This window comes from Bos indicus x Bos taurus, chromosome 18 (genome assembly GCF_003369695.1).
Source record: "Bos indicus x Bos taurus breed Angus x Brahman F1 hybrid chromosome 18, Bos_hybrid_MaternalHap_v2.0, whole genome shotgun sequence".
In the NCBI taxonomy this organism is placed as follows: domain Eukaryota; kingdom Metazoa; phylum Chordata; class Mammalia; order Artiodactyla; family Bovidae; genus Bos; species Bos indicus x Bos taurus.
The window spans coordinates 4,725,860-4,751,653 of record NC_040093.1 but is presented as its reverse complement, the minus strand read 5'-3'; the positions used below and the strand labels follow the sequence as shown (position 1 = coordinate 4,751,653).

General features: G+C 41.7%; 1 protein-coding gene across 1 annotated transcript in view; it reads left to right on the top strand.

Moving 5' to 3' along the window:
* Nucleotides 1–25,794, top strand: part of LOC113875823 — a 40,826-nt gene that overhangs the window by 9,114 nt on the left and 5,918 nt on the right. The window contains exons 13-19 of the mRNA XM_027514492.1: nucleotides 17,721–18,116; nucleotides 19,145–19,319; nucleotides 20,337–20,447; nucleotides 20,643–20,722; nucleotides 20,914–21,134; nucleotides 21,233–21,443; nucleotides 21,546–21,648. Coding sequence (XP_027370293.1) covers nucleotides 17,721–18,116; nucleotides 19,145–19,319; nucleotides 20,337–20,447; nucleotides 20,643–20,722; nucleotides 20,914–21,134; nucleotides 21,233–21,443; nucleotides 21,546–21,648 — 1,297 coding nt within the window. The remainder of the gene's footprint in view (nucleotides 1–17,720; nucleotides 18,117–19,144; nucleotides 19,320–20,336; nucleotides 20,448–20,642; nucleotides 20,723–20,913; nucleotides 21,135–21,232; nucleotides 21,444–21,545; nucleotides 21,649–25,794) is intronic.

The following is a 25,794-nucleotide window of genomic DNA, read 5'->3' as shown; positions in this document are numbered from 1 at the left end:
CATGCAAACAGTAACATAGAAAGCTAGCACAGCAATATAAATACCAGACAAAGTAGATATTAAGAAAAAGAGCACAATAACAGATAAGGTGGGTTATTTTACAGTGAGAAAGATAATTAGTCGTTTTCATCTTTTCCTCCAGCTTCCCTGAGATACAGAATCACACTGTGTAATAAGCACTTTACTCTTCTGTCACAGACCCTAAGAGTTACACAGTAGAGTTGATGAGGAAAACTTCTTAATTGAAAACAAACAAACAAAGAAAAACCTCCTGCATTGCCAGAGGTGGGTGAAGGGGATGGGAAGTAGTGGTTGGTTGATAAATGGTTACAGTTGAGTGGAACTAAAAGATGGGACATGAAACAGGGAAGTCAAAATAAAAAGGTGTTGCTGCAAACAGAATGCTTGTAATTGAGATTATAGACATTGAAGATGTTGGTAATAATGAGGTGGAGGACTGTTTGTGGGAACGAGCAACTGAAATACAGTGAAGGAGAGCTGGAGTTCAAGATACTGAGTAGCAAAGTTTTTCAGTTCATTTCAGTTGCTCAGTCATGTCCGACTCTTTGTGACCCCATGGAATGCAGCACGCCAGGCCTCCCTGTCCATCACCAACTCCTGGAGTTTACTCAAACTCATGTCCATCGAGTTGGTGATGCCATCCAACCATCTCATCCTTTGTCATCCCCTTCCCCTCCTGCCTTCAATCTTTTCCAGCATCAGGATCTTTTCAAATGAGTCAGCTCTTCGCATCAGGTGGCCAAAGTATTGTCACTAGAACAAACCAAAGTTATTAAATGAATTTAAAAATAGATGGAGGAGGATGAACAGAATTAGGCAAAGTCACTGCCTTGCAAGTTCTAATGAAATTAGATTTAGGACACAATTAATGTGACTGATTCTGTCAGGTGAAACTCTGATGGAGGAGGCTGACATCACCTGATGGCTGTTCTTCCCTTACTGCTGGGGGACAACTGGATATCCCGTATTACCCAGGGTGCTGTAACAGGCAGCACAGAACACCGCCTGGAACACAGTCCTGATGAAAAGCTGAATCAGAAAGTCATCAAGCCTCTAGATCAACTACAGCTCATTGTGAACATAAGGGACAGATTCACATTTCGAGTGAAAACACAGTCAACCAAAACCAGAATGTTGACAATTCTCCAGGGCAGAAAAATGGTGCACTTTTTATATTGATTAAATAGCCTTTCACAGCCATAAAAAGGAATGCATTTGACTCAGTTCTAATGAGGTGGATGGACCTAGAGCTTTTAATACAGAGTGAAGTAAGTCAGAAAGAGAATAAATCTTATATATTAACACATGTGTATGGAATCTAGAAAGATGGTGGTACTGAGGAACCTATCTGTAGGGCAGCAGTAGAGACACAGTCATAGAGAACAGACTTGTGGGCACAGTGGGGGAAGGAAAGGGTGGGACGAATTGAGAGAGGAGCACTGAAACATATCCATTACCAGGTGTAAATTAGATCACTAATGGGAAGTTGGTCTATAACACCGGGAGCTCAGACCCAGTGCTCTGTGACAACCTAGAGGGGTGGATGGGGTGGGAGGTGGGAGAGGAGGCCCAGGAAGGAGGGGACATATGTGTACCTATGGCTGATTCATGGCGATGTATGGTGGAAACCAATGTAATATTGTAAAGCAATTATCTTCCAATTAAAAATAAATAAATTTAAATATAAATAAATAAATAAACGATATGACCCAAAGTGAAGAGCCAATACAGGCATATCTCAGAGATGTTGAATCATTGGGGTCATAAAGAGTCAAACACGAGTGAGCAACTGAATTGCAGTATTTTACAACTGGTAAGCAGAATTGCAATTTCTCCTTGAAGGCATTATGCCCCCTAGAGGCTAATTGGTGTGACAGTTGGACAGTGTCTAAACTCTCGACAACACCTTAAACCACTTTATTCCACTGTGTGTAGTTGGATTTTTGAAAAAAAAATTTTTTACAGTATTATGAGTCAACTATACTTCAATTAAAAAAAAGAAGTTAATGTAAGAGTCAACTACTACATTTAAGTCCTGTTTTGACGGTCTGTGTCTAGGGCCTTATCTTAGGGGTTACTTGATAGATTTCAGAATCTAGTCAGCCCTTCACCACTCCACTTCCCGCTCCCTGGTTTTCCTTCCTGAAGACTGGAGCTCCTTACCTCTTACATCCCGTTTCCCTCCTTGCCTGTGTGCTCAGCAAACAGAACTCCTTGAAGAAGAAGACAAGGAGGACACCTTCCCATTTACCCTCTTCCACCTTTTTGTGCAAGGCTGGACGCAAGTGCGATGTTTATTCAATGCTGTGCTGCTTGAATTAATATCAGATGTTAAATTCCCCTCCTCCTGGTTGGGGTCCAGTTGGGCTTGGGGTCCCCCCACAATGGAGTCTCTCAGGTCATGTGCAGACTGTAGGGAGTTGAGAAGTGTAAGAGGACTGGGAGGGAGCAGGGTTTGAGTGGGACCCCCAGTTTCACAGCCCCTACCCCGCAGGGTCCTTGGTCATCAAAAATTCAAGCAGCCAAAGAAATAATCAGTAAACAATCTATAATGAGAATAGGGAAGCATTTTGTTTGAAGCAAATTGAGGATTATACTCTAGAGACAGATGCTCAGATAACTCTGAGGAACTGCTTTCTTGAAGCACCTTTTTCAATATTATCTTATACCTTGTCTGACCAAAAAGCAAACACCACGCATGACAGGGTGCTCTCCTTCAAGGTTTCAAGAGACAAACTAGTGCACAGACAGTGAGGTGACAGGACCCTGGTGTCTAGGAAGGGAACTTTACCTTCCAAGGCATGGACCTGTGAGAAGACAGTTGCTCATCCTTATCTTCAAAACAGAGTTTTTAAAAATTAATTTAATTATTTTATTTGGAGGCTAATTACTTTACAATATTGTAGTGGTTTTTGCCAAACATTGACATGAATCAGCCTCAGACGCAAATATGTTCCCCATCCAGAGCCCCCCTCCCACGTCCCTCCCCATCCCATCCCCCAGGGTCATCCCAGTGCACCAGCCCTGAACACCCTGTCTCATTCATCAAACCTGGACTGGCGATCTGCTTCACATATGACAATATACACGTTTCAATGCTATCCTCTCAAATCATCCCACCCACACCTTCTCCCACAGAGTCCAAACAACTGTTCTTTACACCTGTGTCTTTTACTGTCTCACATATAGGGTCATCGTTACCATCTTCCTAAATTCCATATATATGCGTTAGTAACTGTATTGGTGTTTTTCTTTCTGACTTACTTCACTCTGTATAATAGGATCCAGCTTCATCCACCTCATTAGAACTGATTCAAATGCATTCTTTTAATGGCGGAGTAATACTCCATCGTGTATATGTACCACCACTTTCTTATCCATTCATCTGCTGATGGACATGTAGGTTGCTTCCATGTCCTGGCTATTATAAACAGTGCTGCGATGAACATTGGGGTATACGTGTCTCTTTCAATTCTGGTTTTCTCAGTGTGTATGCCCAGCAGTGGGATTGCTAGGCCGTATTGCAGTTCTATTTCCAGTGTTTTAAGGAATCTCCACACTGTTCTCCACAGTGGCCGTACTAGTTTGCATTCCCACCAACAGTGTAAGAGCTTTCCCTTTTCTCCACACCCTCTCCAGCATTTACTGTTTGTAGACTTTTTGTTAGCAGCCATTCTGACCAGCATGAGATGGTACCTCATTGTGGTTTTGGTTTGCATTTCTCTGATAATGAGTGATGTTGAGCATCTTTTCTTGTGTTAGCCATGTGTATGTCTTCTTTGGAGAAATGTCTGTTTAGTTCTTTGACCCATTTTTTGATTGGGTCATTTATTTTTCTGAAATTGAGTGCAGGAGCTGCTTGTGTATTTTTGAGATTAATTCTTTGTAAGTTGCTTTGTTTGCTATTCTTTTCTCCAATTCTGAAGGCTGTCTTTTCACCTTGTTTATGGTTTCCTTCGTTGTGCAAAAGCTTTTAGGTTTAATTAGGTCCCATTTGTTTATCTTTGCTTTTATTTCCATTACTCTGGGAGGTGGGCCATAGAGGATCCTGCTGTGATTTATGTCAGAGAGTGTTTTGCCTATGTTTTCCTCTAGGAGTTTTATAGTTTCTGGTCTTACATTTAGATATGTAATCCATTTTGAGTTTAGTTTTGTGTATGGTGTTAGAAAGTGTTCTAGTTTCATTCTTTACCAAGTGGTTGACCACTTTTCTCAGCACCACTTGTTAAAGAGATCATCTTTTCTCCATTGTATATTCTTGCTTCCTTTGTTAAAGATAAGGTGTCCATAGGTGCATGAATTTATTTCTGGGCTTTCCATTTTGTTCCATTGATCTATATTTCTGTCTCTTTGCCAGTACCATACTGTCTTGATGACTGTAGTTTTGTAGTATAGTCTGAAGTCAGGCAGATTGATTCCTCCAGTTCCATTCTTCTTTCTCAAGATTGCTTTGGCTATTCGAGGTTTTTTGTATTTCCATACAAATTGTGAAATCATTTGTTCTAGGTCTCTGAAAAACACCATTGGTAGCTAGATAGGGATTGCATTGAATGTGTAAATTGCTTTGGGTAGTATACTCATTTTCAGTATATTGATTCTTCCAATCCACAAACATGGTATATTTCTCCATCTATTTGTGTCCTCTTTGATTTCTGTCATCAATGCTTTATAGTTTTCTATATATAGGTCTTTTCTTTCTTTAGGTAGACTTATTCCTAAGTATTTTATTCTTTTTTTGCAATGGTGAATGGAAGTTTTTCCTTAATTTCTCTTTCTGTTTTCTCATTGTTGGTGTATAGGAATGCAAGGGATTTCTGTGTGTTAATTTTATATCCTGCAACTTTACTATAGTCATTGATTAGCTCTAGTAATTTTCTGGTGGAGTCTTTAGGGTTTTCTATGTAGAGGATCATGTCATCTGCAAACAGTGAGAGTTTTAATTCTTCTTTTCCAATCTGGATTCCTTTTATTTCTTTTTCTTCTCTGATTGCTGTGGCTAAAACTTCCAAAACTATGTTGAATAGTAGTGGTGAGAATGGGCACTTGTCTTGTTCCTGACTCTTGGGGAAATGCTTTCAATTTTTTCCCCATTGAGGATAATGTTTGCTGTGGGTTTATAATATATGGCTTTTATTATGTTGAGGTATGTTCCTTCTACTCCTGCTTTCTGGAGGATTTTTATCATAAATGGATGTTGAAATTTATCAAAGGCTTTCTCTACATCTATTGAGATAATCATATGGTTTTTATCTTTTAATTTGTTAATGTGGTGTATCACATTGATTGATTTGTGGATATTAAAGAATCCTTGCATCCTTGGGATAAAGCCCACTTGGTCATGATGTATGATCTTTTTAATATGTTGTTGGATTCTGTTTGCTGAATTTCATTAAGGATTTTTGCATCTATGTTCATCAGTGATATTGGGCTGTAGTTTTCTTTTTTTTGTGGCATCTTTGTCAGGTTTTGGTATTAGGGTGATGGTGGCCTCATAGAATGACATTGGAAGTTTACCTTCCTGCAATTTTCTGGAAGAGTTTGGGTAGGATAGGTGTTAACTCTTCTATAAATTTTTGGTAGAATTCAGCTGTGAAGCCATCTGGTCCTGGGCTTTTGTTTGCTGGAAGATTTCTGATTTCAGTTTCAATTTCCGTGCTTGTGATGAGTCTGTTAAGATTCTCTATTTGTTCCTGGTTCAGTTTTGGAAGGTTATACTTTTCTAAGAATTTCCCCATTTCTTCCAAGTTGTCCATTTTATTGGCATATAGTTGCTGATAGCAGTCTCTTATGATCCTGTGTATTTCTGTGTTGTCTGCTGTGATTTCTCCATTTTCATTTCTAATTGTGTTGATTTGCTTCTTCTGCCTTTGTTTCTTGATGAGTCTGGCTAATGGTTTTTCTATTTTATTTACCTTCTCAAAGAACCAGCTTTTAGCTTTGTTGATTTTGGCTATGATCACCTTTGTTTCTTTTGCATTTCTTTCTGCCCTAATTTTTAAGATTTCTTTCCTTCTACTAATCCTGGGGTTCTTCGTTCCTTCCTTTTCTAGTTGCTTTAGGTGTAGAGCTAGGTTATTTATTTGGCTTTTCTCTTGTTTCTTGAGGTAAGCTTGTATTGTTATGAACGTTCTCCTTAGCACTGAGTCCCATAGGTATTGGGTTGTTGTGTTTTCATTAACAATAGTTTTTATGCATATTTTGATTTCTTTCTTGATTTCTTTAGTGATTTGTTGGTTCTTCAGAAGCGTGTTGTTCAGCCTCCATATGTTTGTATTTTTAACAGTAGTCTTTTTTTGTATTTTTTTCCTGTAGTCTTACTGCATTGTGATCAGAAAAAAATTCTTGGAATGATTTCAATTTTTTTGAATTTACCAAGCCTAGATATATGGCCCATGATGTGATCTAGCCTCTAGAAGGTACTGTGTGCACTTGAGAAAAGGGTGACATTCATTGTTAGGGTAAAATGTCCTATAGATATCAATTAGGTCTAATTGGTCCATTGTGTTATTTAAAGCTTGTGTTTCCTTGTTAATTTTCTGTTTAGTTAATCTATCCATAGGTGTGAGTGGGGTATTAAATTCTCCCACTATTATTGTGTTCCTGTTAATTTCCCCTTTCACACTTGTTAGCGTTGCCTTACATATTGCGGTGCTCCTGTGTTGGGTGCATGTACATTTTAAATTGTTATATCTTCTTCTTGGATTGACCCTTTGATCATTATGTAGTGTCCTTCTTTGAGTCTTTCATGGCCTCTATTTCAAAGTCTATTTTATCTGATATGAGTATCACTACGCCTGTTTTCTTTTGGTCTCCATTTGTGTGAAATATCTTTTTCCAGCCCTTTACTTTCAGTCTGTATGTGTCCCTTGTTTTGAGGTGGGTCTCTTGTAGACAGCATATATAGGGGTCTTGTTTTTTGTATCCATTCAGCCAGTCTTTGTCTTTTGGCTGGGGCATTCAACCAATTTACATTTAAGGTAATTATTGACAAATATGATCCTGTTGCCATTTACTTTGTTGTTTTGGGTTCGAGTTTATAAACCATTTGTGTGTTTCCTGTCTAGAGAAGATCCTTTAGCATTTGTTGAAGAGCTGGTTTGGTGGTGCTGAATTTCTCAGCTTTTGCTTGTCTGTAAAGCTTTTGATTTCTCCTTCATATTTGAATGAGATCCTTGCTGGGTACAGTCATCTGGGTTGTAGGTTTTTCTCTTTCATCAGTATAAGTATGTCCTGCCATTCTCTTCTAGCCTGAAGAGTTTCTATTGAAAGACCAGCTGTTATCCTTATCCCCATTGTGTTATTTGTTGTTTTTCCCTTTCTGCTTTTAATATTTCAAAACAGTTTTCTTTACCTCAAGGTTAAAGCAGATGTGCTTTGAGGGTCTGACAGGCTGTGTTTTTTACACAAAGTTCAGGCTGAACCACAGATAAGCCAAACTGACTTCCCCATATCTCAGCATGTGAACTATTTCTCCATCACAGAATATAAAATATCTTAAGAACACGTGATCCTGCAGTTCTACCTCTGAGGATAAACCCAGAAGAGTTGAAATCACACTTGGGAAGAGACATGTGTACAGTCGTGTTCACAACACCATTATTCACAGTAACTAAGACATGAAAGCAACCCAAGTGCCTATTGACCAAAGCATGGTTAAGCCAGTGTGGTAGGTACCAATAACACAGTATATTCCGCATTTAAAAGGAATAGACTATAATACATGCTACAACATGGGCACACCTAGTGGACATTATACAAGTAAAATAAGGCTGACAAGAGAGGACAAATATTGGATGGTTCCACTGAAATGAAGTGGTCAGCGTGGTCAGATTCATAGGGAGAAAGTAGAATGGTGTTGCCAGGAGCTGGGGAAGGAAAAGGGGGGAATTGTTGGTGAATGTGTACAGAATTTCTGTTTTGCCAGAGGAAAAAAAGTCCTGGGGTTTGGTCGCACAAAATGTGAATGTACTTAACATGGAAATGGGGCAGGTCGTTGACCCCATGTCCTCTGCCTGCCTTCTGTCTGTGGTAAAAGCTTATCAAAAGAATAAATTTAATCCAACAAGGGAGAGCATGCAGAAACAAAGGAAAACAGTCAAAGGAGAACACATAATAATAATAATAGAGTGATTAAGCATAGTCAAGGACCTTTAGTTCCTTCTCAAAGGCTACAGAAAATATTCTGAGAGCATGTAGATACAGATATTTGCACCAGCTGGAAGAAGTTAACTAACTGATGACCAGAGTGTAGCCATGACAACAGGTGCCCCAATTCTGAGAACTGGCCTCAAGGAAATGGGAACAAGCTGACCTTGTTACTGAAGTTTAACTGTACCTAAAACAGTCAAGACAATGCTGGTCAGCTCACTGATGACCAATTTCAAGATGACTGTCAGAGTGAACTGTGCTGTTTCTAAATGTATCACCCTCTCTGAGTCTATAAAAGCTCTTGTGCTCTGCTCAGGCATGTCTGACTCTTTTCAAACCTATGGACTGTAGCCCACCAGGCTCCTCTGTCCATGGGATTCTCCAGGCAAGAATACTGGAGTGGGTTGCCATGCCCTCCTCCAGGGATTCTCCCATCCTAGGGTTAGAACCCAGGGCTTCTGCATTCCAGGCAGATTCTTCACTCTTTGAGCCACCAGGGAAACCCAAGTATACTGGAATGGGTAGCCTATTCCTTCTCCAGGCGATCTACCTGACCCAGAAGTTGAAGCACTATCTCCTGCACTGCAGGTGGAATCTTTACCAGTTCAACTACCAGGAAAACCCACCGAAGCTGTTACTGTCAGCTTGTTGGGGTGGGCAAGGGAGTTGACCTTTGGCAGTAGTATAACCACCGCCCCCCCTGCCCCCCGCCCATTGCTGGCATCCAAAATAAAGCAAACTTTCCTTCCACCAACCTGTATTCCGCCCTCCAGTATTCTTAATGGCTTTTGAGGAGCCAACAGCTGGACTCTGCTTTTTGTTATGACATGACTCAATGATTACTTAAAGAGGGTTAAAATTGTCAATTTCCTGTTATTTGTACAGTGGTGATGGTTTAGTCGCTAAGTCATGTCCGACTCTTGCGATCCCATGCACTTTAGCTTGCCAGGCTCCTCTGTGTATGGGATTCTCCAGGGGAGAATACTGGAGAAGGTAGCCTATCCCTTCTGCAGAGGATCTTCCCAATCCAGGAATCCAACCTGGTATCCTGCATTGCAGGCAGATTATTTACCGACTGGGCTATGAGGGAGATGTCATTTGTATGTTACCCCAGTTAAAACAACTTTGAAAATCTCGTGACGGTAATCACAGACATGTTAAGGGCTGACAGGAAATTTGCATAAGCTTCCGGTCCTCCCAGCCTCCTCCCCACCCCAACTACCCAGGGGGTAAGGGTTGTCTTCTGTGCTCAGGGACTTCGCTCTTTGGTTTTTGGACAAACATCGGGTCCTGCCCTGCGCAGTTTACCCTCAGCCTCCCTGACTGACCCAGTGCTCCAGGCTCTGCTCCAAGGATCCAGTAAGTCTCGGGTCACCCTCTTCTGTAGGAGACTGGGTGCTGAGTTCATATCCTCCCAAAGAGACCTCTGCAACCCCAGAGTGCAGAGGGGTCAGCCCGGCTCCAGCCTGAGTGTGGAGAGACCTGTTTTCCAGATGAAAGTAGAAGAAGCTGGGAGCTATTGTGTTTGTGTGAGAAGAGGAGGGGCTGGGAGAGATGGGATCTATGTGCAAAGGCTCTTCGACTGGTTTTAGACTGGTGCTCACTCAACACTCAGATGACCCTCACATAGAGTTTGTGATTTGCGTACCACTGCCTTCAGTCTCCTGTCTCCTTTCTGTCCTCCATGTCTGCTGATGCCTCATCTAGGAGCTGAGCATTCCGCTGAGGACGACTCACTGGTGTTTCATGTTAAGTTACCTTGGAGTTGTGTACACTCAGGAACTCTGTGAAGCTGGCTCTCCTGTTTATCACTGGCATCATTTTTTTTTAATTGTGGTAAAATATGCATAAATTTGCCATCTTCACCATTTTTAAATGAACGGTTCAGCAATATTGGGTAAATTTACACAGCTGTGACACCAATTTGCAGAAATCTTTTCGTCTTGTAAAACTGAAACCAGATTCTCATTTACCAACGACTTCCTATTTTTCCTCTCACCCAGTCTGTATTAAACCACCGATCTATTTCTGTCTCTGTAAATTTGACTATATCAGGTACTTCATTGAAGTGAACCATACAGTATTTGTCTTTTGGAGACTGCCTTTTTATCATTTAGCATATTGTCCTCGAGTCTCTTGTCCACAAGGGTATTGTCCCTATTGTAGCATGGGTCAGAATTTCCTGTCTTTTTATTGCTGAATAATATTCCTCTGTTGGCACACATCACTTTCTGTTCATCCATTTTTCATGGATGGCCGTTTGGGTTTCTTTCATCTTTCAGCTATTGTGAACAAAGCTGCTACAAACATGGGTGTGCAAATGTCTCCTGTGACTTCACTTTCAGTTCTTTTGGGTGTACGCTGAGAAGTGGGATTGCCCAACCATGATGGTAATTTCAGTTTTGGTTTTTTTTGAGGAACCACCATACTTTATCCATAGCAACTGCACCATTTTATGTTCCTAACGACAGGGCTTGAGGTTCATCAGCAGCGTTTGAACAGAAGGAAACACAGGTCTGGAGAAGTGTATGACTTGTTCAAGGGCAGAGAGGTGTTCGTGGGGCCAAGATGCTAATCATAGCTTCCTGACACTTTAAATGCTTACCCTCAACCATAATGCTCAACTTGGACCTTAGAGTAACATGGACAGAAGCCCCCTGACCTTAACTCATGTTCACTGAGTCAGCATAGCCTTGCAGAGCAAGTGTAATGGGGAGACATTGTATGTCCCAAAGGATTGAAAACACAGTCTCTCATTTCTGATTCAGAATGAAGTTTAGTCCTCCCTCCCTCCAGACACTTGGGAGGCCATCTGTTTTTCCTTTTTTTTTATTTCCCCAAATTTAATAATACTTTATTTTTTAAATGTTTACAATTTTTTTTTTAGTTGGAGGATAATTGCTTTACACTGTTGTGTTGGTTTCTGTGTAAAACAAGGAGGCTCAGTCATAATTATATGTATATGTCCCTATCATTCTAGGTCACCACAGAGCTCCGGACTGAGCTCCCCGTGTTCTACAGCAGCTTCCATGAGCTAACTGTTTCACACATAATCGTGTATAAATATCAGCGCTACTTTCTCAGTTCGTCCCACCCTCTCCTCCCTCAACTGTGTCCACAAGTCTGTTCTTACATCTGCATCTCCATTCTTTCCCTACAAATAGGGTCATTTGTCCTATTATTTTAGATTCCATACATATGCATGATATACAGTATGTGTTTTTCTCTTTCTGAGTTTCTTCACTCTGTATAACAGACTCTAGTTTATTTATCTCACTACAAGTGACTCACATTCATTCTTTTTTATGGCTGAGTAATACTTCATTGTCTATATGTACCACATCTTCTTTATCCATTCATCTGTCTGTAGACATCCAGGTTGCTTCCATGTCCTGCCTGTTGTAAACAGGGCTGCAAAGAACATTCGCGTACATGTACCTTTGTGATTTGGTTTGATTTGACTTCGGTTTTCTCAGGGTTTATGCCCAGTAGTGGGTTGCCGGGTCATACAGTAGTTTTATTCCTAGTTTGTTCAGGAATGTCCGTCCTGTTCTCCATAGTGCCTGTGTCAGCTTACTTTCCCACCAAAAGTGCAGTAGAGTTCCCACCTCTCCACATCCTCTCCAGCATTTATTGTTTGTAGATTTTCCAATGGTGACCGTTCTGACTTCTGTGAGGTGACAGCTCACTGACATATGGGCCCAGTGGGGGAAGGAGAAGGTTGAACAAACTGGGGGATTAGGACTGACATGTATACACTACATGTGCAAAACAGAAAGCTAATAGGAACCTGCAGAGAGCACAGGAACCTCAGCTTGCAGCTCTGTGATGCCCTAGAGGGTTGGGATGGGGGATGGGGTGGGAGGGACTCCCAGCAGGTAGGGGACATATGTATACATATAGCTATTCACTGGGCTTCCTTCCCTTGTGGCTCATCAGTAAAGGATCCACCTGCCAATGCAGGAGATGCCTGTTTGATCCCTGGGTTGGGAAGATTCCTTGGAGAAGGAAATAACAACCCAGTCCAGTATTCTTACCTGGAGAATCCCATGGACAGAAGAGCCTGGTGGGCTACAGTTCATGGGGTGGCACAGAGTCAGACACGACTGAGTGACTGAACAGCAACAGAGCTGATTCACTTCTTTGTGTCATAGAAACTAACACAACATTGTGAAGCAATACACCCGTGGCTGACTCATGTCAGTGTATGGCAAAAACCACTACAATACTGTAAAGTAATTAGCCTCCAATTAAAATAAATAATTTAAAATAATTTTAAAAAGAGAACACTCAAATGAATAAAATCAGAAAGGAGGAGATATTATAAATGGTACTTTAAATATAGACAGTCTTATAAGAAACTACTATGAAAAACTATATGCCAACAAATTGGATAACCTAGAAGAAACAGACCAAATTTTTAGAAGCATCCAACATATCAAGACAAAATCGGGATAAAATAAACAATACGAATAACAAACAAGTAAGGAGGTTAAATCAGTGATCAGAAACCTCTCAACACAAAAACAAGATAGTTTCACTGGCAAATTTTACAAAACATTTGATTTTTAAAAAACTGTTAAAATCTTGGCCGCACTAGGTCATAGTTGCTGCATGTGGGCTTTCTCTCTGGTTGTGGTGAGGGGGCTACTCTTTGCTTTGGTGTGCATGCTTCTTGCGGTGGCTTCCCTTATTGTGGAGCACAGGCTCAGTAGTTGTGGAGCACAGGCTTAGTTGCTCCATGGCACGTGGGATCTTCCCAGACCAGGAATCGAATCTATGTACCCTGCATTAGCTGGTGGATTCTCATCCACTGTGCCACCAGGGAAGTCCAAAAAGTAAGAATATCAACAAACACGAAAAAACTACATTTATTTCTAGACTCCTTCTGTTTACAAGATAATGGAGAAAACTCGTGGTGTGTGTGTGTGTATGCGTGTTCCCAAGAGGGTCCCCTCATAATGGAAGAATCTTTGATGATACCGAGATTGGGAATTTTTTCATCCTCTTTCCAGGTCACATGATTTTCTCTCGACTCCCCTGTGATTTAGTTTCCATTCTGTCAGGGCTAGCCTGGCTTTGGGATTTGGATTGGTTTCCAAATGCAACCAAGAAAGGAAACTCACTGGTCTAAGGCACAGTGATGAATTCATGTCAAAATCAGGATGCATGGGGGAGGGGGCAGAAGGCAAGAGAGAAATAGAGTGAGACAAAGAAGTGTTTCCATCTGAGACAGAAAACAGGCAGGAAGAGGAGGCACAGATGGGAGGACTAACATACTGAACCCTGGAGGGGTGGAGTAGGCGTGAGGAGAGGCAGGTTATCCACTGTGAATTACAGGTCACAGTGAACTCAACATCAACATAAAATATTCACATATAATGTAAATACAAAGCACCCAAACTCAGCGATGGTTATGGAATTGAGTAACAATTTCAGACACTTTTGGAAGTACATAAAAATGAAAAGATGTTAGTATTTGAGAGATAGAGGGCAGAGGGCAGGGAAGTTGGGGAGGGATAATGATCAGGACGCTCACTTGGAAACACAGGGTAACTGTTGAATGAAAAAGGAAAAAGAACAGGAATGTGAGCATACCTCTGACAGTTACCGCAGTCACCGTGAGATGAATTAAAAACATGGGAAATTATGTTGAAAAGATGAGAGGGTGGGGAGAAAGCAGCAGAGGTGGACCTGAGTGACTCTCTCATGAATCATAACAGGAAGAGACTGCCTGTCAGTTGGGGTTGTCTACTGGGCTTTCCTGGTGCATCCGTGGTAAAGAACCTGCCTGCCAAAGCAGGAGATGTGGGTTTGACCCCTGGGACTGGAAGATCCCCTAAAGGAGGAAATAGCAACCCTCTCCAGTATTCTTGCCTGGGAAACCCCATGGACAGAGGAACTTGGCATGTTACAGTCCATGGGGCCACAAAACAGTCAGACATGACTGAGTGACTAAACAAGAAGAAAATTCTATACAATGTGATATCAGACATGCCATTCTCATGGCTTAAGTCTCTGTCCTTATATTATTTTAAACTCTGTATGTTTTCTCCTTTTATATTACAGTTGTTTAAAAAGTCAGATGTTTTAAAACCAATGTGGAATTTTTTTCAATATAATATATGTGGGTTGGATTCCAAATGTCCTGCTGTTGTTTAAGAGGGGAGTGCTCCTTACTACTAAATCCCTAATGCGTATTTTAGATGTCTTATTTTTTTTTAAATTTAGACTCTCACTTCTTGGCTGCTTCAATGTGAACTATTTTCTTTTCATTTTATTGCAGTATAGTTGATGTACAGTGTTAAGATAATTTCTTCTGTACAGCAAAGTAACTCAGATATACAAATATAATGATATATTCTTTTCAATGACATTTATCACAAGATATTGATTATAGTTCCCTGTGCTATACAGTAGGATCTTGTTGTTTATCTATATAGAATAGTTTGCATGTGCTAATCCCAAACTCCCAATCCTTCCTTCTCCCTCTCCCTTGGCCATCATATGTCTGGTCTCTATATCTGTGAGTCTCTTTCTGTCTCATAGATAGGTTCATTTGGGTTGTATTTTAGATTCCACATATAAGTGATATCATATGGTATTTGTCTTTCTCTTTCTGACTTACTTCAGTAATTATGATAAGCTCTAGGTCCATACTGCTGCAAGTATCATTGTTACATGTTTCATGGCTGAGTTTCATTCCATTGTATGCATGTATGAATATATATGTATGTGTGTATATATATATATATATATATATATATATATATATATATATTTGTTGTTGGTTAGTCACTCAGTTGTGTCTGGCTCTTTTGTGACCCCACGGACTATATCCTGTGAGGCTCCTCTGTCCATGGGATTACTCAGGTGAGAATACTGGAGTGGGTTGCCATTCTTTTCTCCAGGAGATCTTCCTGACCCAGAGATGGAACTGGGAACTCGTGCATTGCAGACAGATTCTTTACATCTGAGCCACCAGGGAAGCCCTCATCATATTGTAGAAGCATTTAAACTTTATTGTTCTTGGGGCAGATAATCTTGTCCTCTATCCTCCTAGGTTCTCTGTCTAGAGCCTGCAAAGAAGACACAGGAAGGGTAGATGAACAGGAGAAAGAACTCCATCTACAACTAGCCTTCTGTTTACATTTCCTGAGGAACAAAGCAGGTGAGGTCCAGGCTAGGTATTTACACTAGACTTCTGTTTGCACTTGGAGATGGAAATGCCAGGAACAGAGTAAATAGCTGGACTTTGCCTGCTGTGGACATTTTACTATAACAATCATGGCAGGGACAGAAAGGGGCTAAACCCCGTGTGTGTAAAAGATCAAGAGGTCACATATTTTCTATCTTTGGGGCACCATACATGTGCAGAAAGACTCCTTGGGGTGTAAAAAGGAGGGGGTGCCATCTCGTAATAGGTGATGTCCAGGCCCTCACAGGCCTGTGTGCTGGAATCCATCTAGAAAAATAGCTGCACACACCTGTCAGGGAGGGTCCTAGGGCAGGTCAGGTGTGGAAAAAGAAACCAGGTAATTGGCCAAGGTAAACAAAGACGGGAAGAACTGCCTTGCATAGACGATTTAACAGTCTCTTTATGGGGTTCCTCCTCCTTCGGGAGGACTCCCACAGCCTTTCTCTTGGGTGTGAGCTCTGCCTGGCTTCTGTCTTAACTAAACAAACTGTTCCTCTGTGTGCTCCCTCACGACTGTGCTATGTCTCTAGTAATACAGTTTTACTATATTTTTAGTTTTTGCCTCCTGGAGAAATGCCTTTTTTTTTTTTTTTTAACTCGATACTAGAACCAGGAGAACCTTGTTTCTAGTTTCTAGTCCCCGATGTACTGGCAACTAGGGGTCCTGGTTTTCATACTGCGTACTCGAGCCCAATTCTTGGGCAGAGAACTTAGCCAGCACTCACGGCTCTCTCTCTCTCCGAGATCATTTGCGGGTGAAACCCAGGATTTCAAGGTAAACTGCAGGTCTCCCCAAACTGCTGGCTGGAGATTTCTGACTCTCTCTCACAGGAGAACTTTTTCTCACTCTCTGCTTTGTTCTCTTTCCAAACCTGCAGGGGTTAATCTAGGTCTGCTCAATGAAGGAGCCCCAGTTATCTTTTTCTTGCCCCTCTCCCCATTTCTCCCATTCTGCCTAAACGCAACTCCCAGCCTGTCCCTCACCCAAGCAGAGCTTCCTCATCAACTTTGGGAGAACCACGCCTGGAATCAAGGCACAGCACCTACCACCACAGCCACCAAATTGCTCCCACTTTATTGTAGCTGTTGTTTAGTCACTAAGTCATGTGCAACTCTTTGCAACCCTGTGGACTGTTGCCTACCAGGCTCCTCTGTCCATGGGATTCTCCAGGCAAGGATACTAGAGTGGGTTTCCATTCCCTTCTCCAGGGCATCTTCCCCACCCAGGGATCGAATCTGTGTCTCTTGCACTGCAGCAGATTCTTTACTGTCTGAGCCCCCAGGGAAGCTCAACCCAGGAGGCTTCCCTTCAAAAGCCAGATGGGCCAAAAAAGGAAAACTCGGGTTTGTTTTGACCATGTCTGGCCTTTATTTAAGTTGGGGGTTGGAAAGTGGCCTAAAACTTGGGTTTCTAGATTATAATGCTATCTTATAATTAGATCTTTGTTGCCACAAAATAGGTAAATGGACTGAGGTTAACTCTCCTGACATTCTAAATGACCCCTTTCTAACTTCTCCCAACTCTCGGGGGAACCCAAGCTTCGCCAATCCTGTTGTTCTTGTTTAGTCACTCAGTCTTGTCTGACTCTTTACAATACCTTTGACTGTAGCCTTCCAGGCTCCAGGTTCCTTATTCCTTCAGATTCTGTAATTTTAGGACACTGTATTTGTAAAAAGAAAAATTGATAACCATCATCTGACAACATACAGTTGCCATAAACCTTCAATTTTTTAAAAAAGTCTATATATTGTGGAACAATAAGTGGATGTATGTTTGTGCTTGTACATGTATATTTGAGCAGTTAAGGGAGAGACAGAAAGCATTTCCTGAGTCTGCAGGTCTTAATTGCCTTCAGCTCAAGACAATTCAAGGATTTCCCAGGGGTCTCAGTGGTAAGGAGTCCACCTGCCAATGCAGGAGACACAGGAGACTCAGGTTTGATCCCTGGGTCAGGAAGATCACCTGGGAGAGATCATGGCAACCCACTCCAGCATTCTTGCCTGGAGAATCTCACAACAGGGGAGGCTGGCGGGCTGCAGTCCATGGGGTCTCAAAGAGTCATAGAGGAGTGAGCATATACACACACCAAACAATCCATATTCCAAGTGGCAATTTTGGGGGAGACCTGATCCTCTCCACCTCACTTCTTTTTAAAAAGCCTTTCCAGTAACTTTGAAACATGTGAGAAGATTTCTTTGTGTTTGAAGAAACCAAAGCTCAGAGATGGAGACCTTGTCCCAAATGTCCTTTTACCACCTGCCCCTCATCGCTCCACTGCTCCATGGAATTGGACTCCCAGGGCCAAGGGCGGGTGGACCTTGCTGATGGCTTTGTGTCTTGTTTCCTCAGCAGATCACAGCTCCTCAACTCCATCCAGGATGTGGTGTCAGGATCTCCACCACTTTGGTCAGAAGCTGGTCTGCAGGTGGCTGCTGGAGCCCACTGAGATTTCTGAGAGTCCCACGGCTCCTCTGAACACCCTGAAGCTGGTGGCCTTCGGTTTGGCCAGCACCCTGGGGGCTGGCATGTACATCTTGGTGGGAGAAGTGGCCATGTTCATCGCTGGACCAGCGATCCTCGTCTCCTTCTTGGTGGTCGCTGTGTCTTCTGTGTTGTCTGGGCTCTGCTATGCCGAGTTTGGGACACGGGTCCCGTGGACCGGTTCTGCGTATCTCTATAGCTATATCAGCATGGGAGAACTGTGGGCTTTTGTCATTGCCTGTAACTTCATACTGTCCTATGTCGTTGGTGAGGGGATGGGTGTGGGGTAGGTGTGGGGCTGAAGTTCTGGAGACCAGGCGCAGGCGTTTGGGTCTTTGGTCGTGCATGAGAACTGTGTCATCCACTCTGTGAGGGGAGGAGGGAAATAACATCAGGAAAAGTCCACAACTTCATTCTTCTCAGCTCTCCCCTACTTTCCTTAAATGATGGACCAAGAACCCAGAGGAAAGGGCACTGTAGGGATTGGGTGAGAGGGAGGCATGGCCCACAGGCTTATCCCCTCACCATACTGAAGTCTCTGCTTAGCGGTTGCCTTCATAGAGTTTCCATTAGCATTTGAACTAAAATTTTAATCCTCATCACCCAGACCTCTTGCTCCCACTTCCCTGTTTTCTTGCATAACTTTGATCTCCCACTAACATTAAATAGTTTATCTATTTTAGAATTATCTGGGTCTATTTCCCCCACCCCATGAAAAGAAGCTCTCTGAGATTTGGTATTTTGTATTTGTTTCCTAACATACATGACTTTGTGTATTTGTTGTTGTTCCATCACTAAACTGTGTCCAAGTCTTTGCAACCCCATGGGCTACAGCACACCAGGCTCCTCTGTCCTCCACTATCTCCTGGAATTTGCTCAAACTCATGTTCACTGAGTCATTGATGCTGTCCAATCATCTCATCCTCTGCCACTCCCTTCTCCTTTTACCTGTAACTTTTACCTGTAACTTCAACCTTTCCCATGTTGGACACCTTCTGACATGGGGGCCTCCTCTTTGGGCATCATAACTTTTTGCCTTTTCATGCTGTCCATGGGGTCCTCCTGGCAAGAATACTGGAGTGGGTTGCCATTTCCTTCTCCAGTGGCCCATGTTTTGTCAGAACTCTTCACTGTGACCCGTCCGTTTTGAGTGGTCCTGCATGGCATGGCTCATAGTTTTATTGAGCTATGCTAGCCCTTCACCACGACAAGGCTGTGATCCACGAAGGGGTCTTGGTTTATATGGGGGTCCAATTTATATTTGTCAATGAATGTTCCTTCTTATTCTGCTGCAGTCACGGGCAGCGTGGCCAGGGCCTGGAGCATCGCTTTCAACAGCCATATCAGGAACTACATCTTTCAGGCCTTAGAAGGAACTTTCTCTCCATATATGCCCTACTATCTGACCAAGTATCCAGACTTTGTCGCCCTGTCCCTGGTGCTGTTGCTCACAGATGAGAGGGGATCCAAGTTAGGATGGGAAAACTGGGATGTGGGGCGGTGGGGGAACTAGGGTGGGAAAGGTGTGAGGTGGAGGAACTGTGGGAACTAGAAATTAAGGTCTGGGATACGAAAGACAGGAAGTCAAGATGTAGAGCGTTGTTTCCCACCCTTGGCATTACTGACCTTCCAGGCTGAAACAGCCTTTGGTGTTGGGGCGTGATGCAGGCACTGCAGGATTTTCTTAATCAATCACTGTCAGATGTGTAGCATCTTTGGACTTCATTCACTAAACACCTGTGATTCATATTTCCCAAATTGTGACAATCGGGATGTCTCCAGACATTGCCAAATGTCCCTTGGGGACCCAAATCACCCCCAGCTGAGAATCATTTACTTAGAGTGACAAGTTTCTTCCTCTCTACTGAGACTTTTTTCAATTGGGAGGAAATTAACATAGCATAAAATTAGCCATTTTATTATTTTTCCTTAGCTTTATTGATATATACTTGACATACAACATTATGTAAGCTGAAGGTGAACATCATGATGCTTTGGTAGATGTGTGTATTATGTGACTGGAGTAGGAAATGGCAACCCACTCCAGTAATCTGGCCTGGAAAATTCCATGGACAGAGGAACCTGGCAGGCCACAATCCATGGGTCAAGGGGTCGGACACGACTGAGTGACTGAGCCCATATTATATGATAATGGCCACAGTAAGAAACTAACCATGTTAAAGTATGCAATTCAGTGGTACTTAGGGCATTCAAGACATATAACAATCACCTTCATCTAGCTTCAAAATCCTTCATTATAGCAAAATGAAACCCAGTACCCAGCGAGCAAAGACAGACTATCCATCTTAATCTTACAGCCCCCTAACCTCTGGCAACTACTAGTCTGCTTTCTATGTCTATGGATTTGATTTGGCTATCTTGGAATGTCTCATATTCCATCTTTCCCACAGGAGTACTGGTTCTGGGAGTTCGTGAGTCAGTCCTGGTTGGAAAAATATCCACAGGCATCAACCTTTTGGTTCTCAGCTTCATCATCCTCTCTGGCTTCATTAAGGGAGACCTGCACAACTGGAAGCTCATGGAACAGGACTACACATTGAACACGTCTGAATCCGGTGACATCTATAAGTCAGGAAGGTGCTCTTGGTCCTTGTCATGCTTGTTGGGGCTGGTGCAGAGCTGGGAATCTGGCAGGGACTAAAGAGATCTGGGCTGGTGGATCTGGATAACGAGGTCCTGGAGCCCAGGGCTGGTGGCATTAACTCTGAAGTCCCATAGAGATGACTGAACGCACCCCCCTCATGGTCTTTCTTGCTTCTTCTCTCACTGTAGCTTGGGCCTCTGGGTTCTGGAGGGTTTGTGCCCTTCGACTATGATGGAATTCTCCATGGAGCAGCTCTATGTTTCTACTCGTTTGTGGGTTTTGATGACATTGTCACTAAATGTAACTGGGTCATTGTGTGTCCCATCAGGGGATTGGGCTGCCCTTGGGCATAGGGGTTGATAGAAGATTTTGAAAACCTTTTGAAAGCTCAAGAAGAAAGTGGATTTTCTGCTGTGCCATCAGTGTTTTCCTAACCCGAGATATTTGCCCACCCTGCAGGGGAACAAGTCCCAAATCCTCATCGCTCCATCCCCATCAGCATCACGACCACAGTCTTCACCTGGTTTTTGGCGTATTTTGGTGTCTTAGCGACTCTCACTCTCATGGTGCCCTACTACCAAATTCAACCTGACAGCCCCTTTCCGCAGGCTTTCCTCCATGTTGGGTGGGGCCCTGCCAGATATGTCGTGGCAGTTGGCATCCTGTTTTCTTTTATACAGGTCAGTGTCAAGCCCTTCTCTCCATGAACTGTCAGATGCTCAGTTGTTTCAGCCCTTGGCATTGAGGGACGAGAGGGAAAGATCCCTTACCGAGGTAGACTAGGGAGCCAGAGCCCTGGTCTCTCCTGCTTCTCAACATCCCCACCCGTGTTCCCACCGTCCCTTCCAGACTGCAGAGCTCCTTGTTCCCCGTGCCTCAGGTGATCCAGGAAATGGCAGAGGACGGGCTCCTTTCCCGAGGACTTGCCCGGACCCATGCCCTCATGAAGACCCCTGTCATGGCTGTCGTGTCCTCTGGAATTCTCGCAGGTGAGCAACAGAACCCACTCCTCCTTTGATCCCGTTCCTTATCTGGGTACGTCCAGTGGTTTTTCACTGCCGACCCCCACCTCGTTCGTGCCCTCATTCTAGGGATCATGGCGTTGCTCTTTGAGTTCAGTAATCTGGTGGAGCTCATGTCGGTTGGACACCTGATGGTTTACTCCTTGGTGGCGTTTTTTGTCCTTGTCCTCAGGTGAGACTCCACTGCACCCTGACTGGGTCTCTTATGTTCCTAAAGACTCAATGGCAGTTCATCCTCTTCAGGTTGTTTTTTTTTTTTTTGGAAGCTAATTACTTTACAATATTGGAGTGGTTTTTGCCATACATTGACATGAATAAGCCATGGGTTTACACGTACTCCCTATCCTGAACACCCTTCCCACTTCCCTTCCCATCCCATCCCTCTGGGTCATCCCAGTCTACCAGCCCTGAGCACCCTGTCTCATGCATCGAACCTAGACTGGTGATCTGTTTCACATATGATAATATACATGTTTCAATGCTATTCCCTCAGATCATCCCACGCTCGTCTTCTCCCACAGAGTCCAAAAGATTGTACTATACATCCGTGTCTCTTTTGCTGTCTCACATATAGGTTTATTGTTACCATCTTTCTAAATTCCATATATATGTATTAGTATACTATATTGCTGTTTTTCTTTCTGCCTTACTTCACTCTGTATAATAGGCTCCAGCTTCACCCTCCTTATTAGAACTGATTCAAACGTATTCTTTTTAATGGCTGAGTAATATTCCATTGTGTATATGTACCACAGCTTTCTTATCCATTTGTCTGTTGATGGACATCTAGGTTGCTTCCATGTCCTGGGTATTGTAAACAGTGCTGTGATGAACATTGGGGTACACATGTCTCTTTCAGTTCTGGTTTCCTCGGTATGCATGTCCAACAGTGGGATTTCTGGATCATATGGCAGTTCTATTTCCAGTGTTTTAAGGAATCTCCACACTGTTCTCCATAGTGGCTGTACTAGTTTGCATTCCCACCAACATTGTACGAGGGTTCCCTTTTCTCCACACCCTCTCCAGCATTTATTGTTTGTAGATTTTTGGATAGCAGCCATTCTGACCAGCGTGAGTTGGTACCTCATTGTGGTTTTGGTTTGCATTTCTCTGATAATGAGTGATGTTGAGCATCTTTTCATGTGTTTGTTAGCCATCTGTATGTCTTCTTTGGAGAAATGTCTGTTTAGTTTTTTGATCCATTTTTTGATTGGGTCCTTTATTTTTCTGGAATTGAGCTGCAGGAGCTGCTTGTACATTTTTGAGATTAATTCTTTATCAGTTGCTTTGTTTGCTATTCTTTTCTCCCATTCTGAAGGCTGTCTTTTCACCTTGTTTATGGTTTCCTTTGTTGTGCAAAGCTTTTCAGTTTAATTCGGTCCCATTTGTTTATTTTAGCTTTTATTTCCATTACTCTGGGAGTTGGGTCATAGAGGATCTTTCTGAGATTTATGTCAGAGAGTGTTTTGCTTATGTTTTCCTCTAGGAGTTTTATAGTTTCTGGTCCTACATTTAGATATTTAATCCATTTTGAGTTTAACTTTGTGTATGGTCTTAGAAAGTGTTCCAGTTTCATTCTTTTACTAGTGGTTGACCAGTTTTCCCAGCACCACTTGTTAAAGAGATCGTCTTTTCTTTATTGTATATTCTTACCTTCTTTGTCAAAGATAAGGTGTCCATATGTGCATGGATTTATCTCTGGCCTTTCTATTTTGTTCCATTGATCTATATTTCTGTCTTTGTGCCAGTACCATACTGTCTTGATGACTGTAGCTTTGTAGTATAGTCTGAAGTCAGGCAGGTTGATTCCTCCATTTCCATTCTTCTTTTTGAGGATTGCTTTGGCTATTTGAGGTTTTTGTATTTCCATACAAATTGTGAAATCATTTGTTCTAGGTCTCTGAAAAATACCATTGCTAGCTTGATTAGGATTGCATTGAATCTATAGATTGCTTTGGGTAGTATACTCATTTTCACTATATTGATTCTTGCAATCCATGAACAAGGAATATTTCTCCATCTGTTTGTGTCCTTTTTGATTTCTTTCAGCTGTGTTTTATAGTTTTCTATATATAGGTCTTTTGTTTCTTTAGGTAGATATATTCCTAAGTATTTTATTCTTTTCATTGCAATGGTGAATGGAATTGTTTCCTTAACTTCTCTTTCTGTTTTCTCATTGTTAGTGTATAGGAATCCAAGGGATTTCTGTGTGTCAATTTTATATCCTGCAACTTTACTATATTCATTGATCAGCTCTAGTAATTTTCTGATAGAGTCTTTAGGGTTTTCTATGTAGAGGATCATGTCATCTGCAAACAGTGAGAGTTTTAATTCTTCTTTTCCAATCTGGATTCCTTTTATTTCTTTTTCTGCTCTGATTGCCATGGCCAAAACTTCCAAAACTATGTTGAATAGTAGTGGTGAGAATGGGCATCTTTGCCTTGTTCCTGACTTTAGGGAAAATGCTTTCAATTTTTCCCCATTGAGCATAATGTTTGCTGTGGGTTTGTCATATACAGCTTTTATTATGTTGAGGTATGTTCCTTCTATGCCTGTTTTCTGGAGACTTTGTATCATAAATGTATGTTGAATTTTGTCAAATGCTTTCTCTGCATCTATTGAGAGAATCATATGTTTTTTATCTTTCAATTTGTTAATGTGGTCTATTATATTGATTGATTTGTGGATATTAAAGAATCCATGCATCCCTGGGATAAGTCCCACTTGGTCGTGATGTGTGATCTTTTTAATATGTTGTTGGATTCTGTTTGCTAGCATTTTGTTAAGAATTTTTGCATCTATGTTCATCAGTGATATTGGCCTGTAGTTTTCTTTTTCTGTGGCATCTTTGTCTGGTTTTGGTATTAGAGTGATGGTGGCCTCATAGAATGAGTTTGGAAGTTTACCTTCCTCTGCACTTTTCTGGAAGAGTTTGAGTAGGATAGGTGTTAGCTCTTCTCTAAATTTTTGGTAGAATTCAGCTGTGAAGCCGTCTGGGCTTTTTTTTGCTGGAAGATTTCTGAATATATTTTCAATTTCCATGCTTGTGATGGGTCTGTTAAGATTTTCTACTTCTTCCAGGTTCAGTTTTGGAAAGTTATACTTTTCTAAGAATTTGCCCATTTCTTCCAAGCTGTCCATCTTATTGGTATATAGCTGCTGATAGTAGTCTCTTATGATCCTTTGTATTTCTGTATTGTCTACAGTGATTCTCCATTTTCATTTCTAATTTTGTTGATTGGATACTTCCCCCTTTGTTTCTTGATGAGTCTGGCTAATGTTTTGTCAATGTTATTTACCTTCTCAAAGAAGCAGCTTTTAGCTTTGTTGATTTTGGCTATGGTCTCTTTTGTTTCTTTTGCATTTATTTCTGCCCTAATTTTTAAGATTTATTTGCTTAACTAACCCTGGAGTTCTTCATTTCTTCCTTTTCTAGTTGCTTTAGGTGTAGAGTTAGGTTATTTATTTGACTTCTTTCTTGTGTCTTGAGGTGAGCCTGTATTGCTATGAACCTTCCCCTTACCACTGCTTTTACAGTGTCCCATAGGTTTTGGGTTGTTGTGATTTCATTTTCAGTCATTTATATGCATATTTTGATTTCTTTTTTATTTTTTCTATGATTTGTTGGTTATTCAGAAGCGTATTGTTTAACCTCCATATGTTGGAATTTTTAAATTTTTTTCCTCTGTATTTGACATCTAATCTTACTTCATTGTGGTCAGAAAAGATGCTTAGAATAATTTCAATTTTTTTTGAATTTACCAAGGCTGGATTTATGGCCCAGGATGTGATCTATCCTCAAGAACGTTCCTTGTGAACTTGAGAAAAGGGTGAAATCCATTGTTTTGGGGTGAAATGTCCTACAGATATCAATTAGGTCTAACTAGTCCATTGTGTTCTTTAAAGTTTGTGTTTCCTTGTTAATTTTCTGTTTAGTTAATCTGTCCATAGGTGTGAGGGGGGTATTAAAGTCTCCCACTATTATTGTGTTACTGTTAATTTCCCCTTTCATACTTGTTAGCATTTGCCTTACATATTGCGGTGCTCCTGTGTTGAATGCATATATATTTATAATTGTTATATTTTCTTCTTGCATTGATCATTTGATCATTATATAGTGTTCTTCTTTGTCTCTTTTCACGGCCTTTGTTTTAAAGTCTTTTTTATCTGATATGAATATTGCTACTCCTGAATTTTTTTTTTTTTTTTTTTTTGGTTTCCATTTGCATGAAATATCTTTTTCCAGCCCTTCACTTTCAGTCTGTATGTGTCCCTTGTTTTTAGGTGGGTCTATTGTATACAGCAGCAGCAGCAGCAG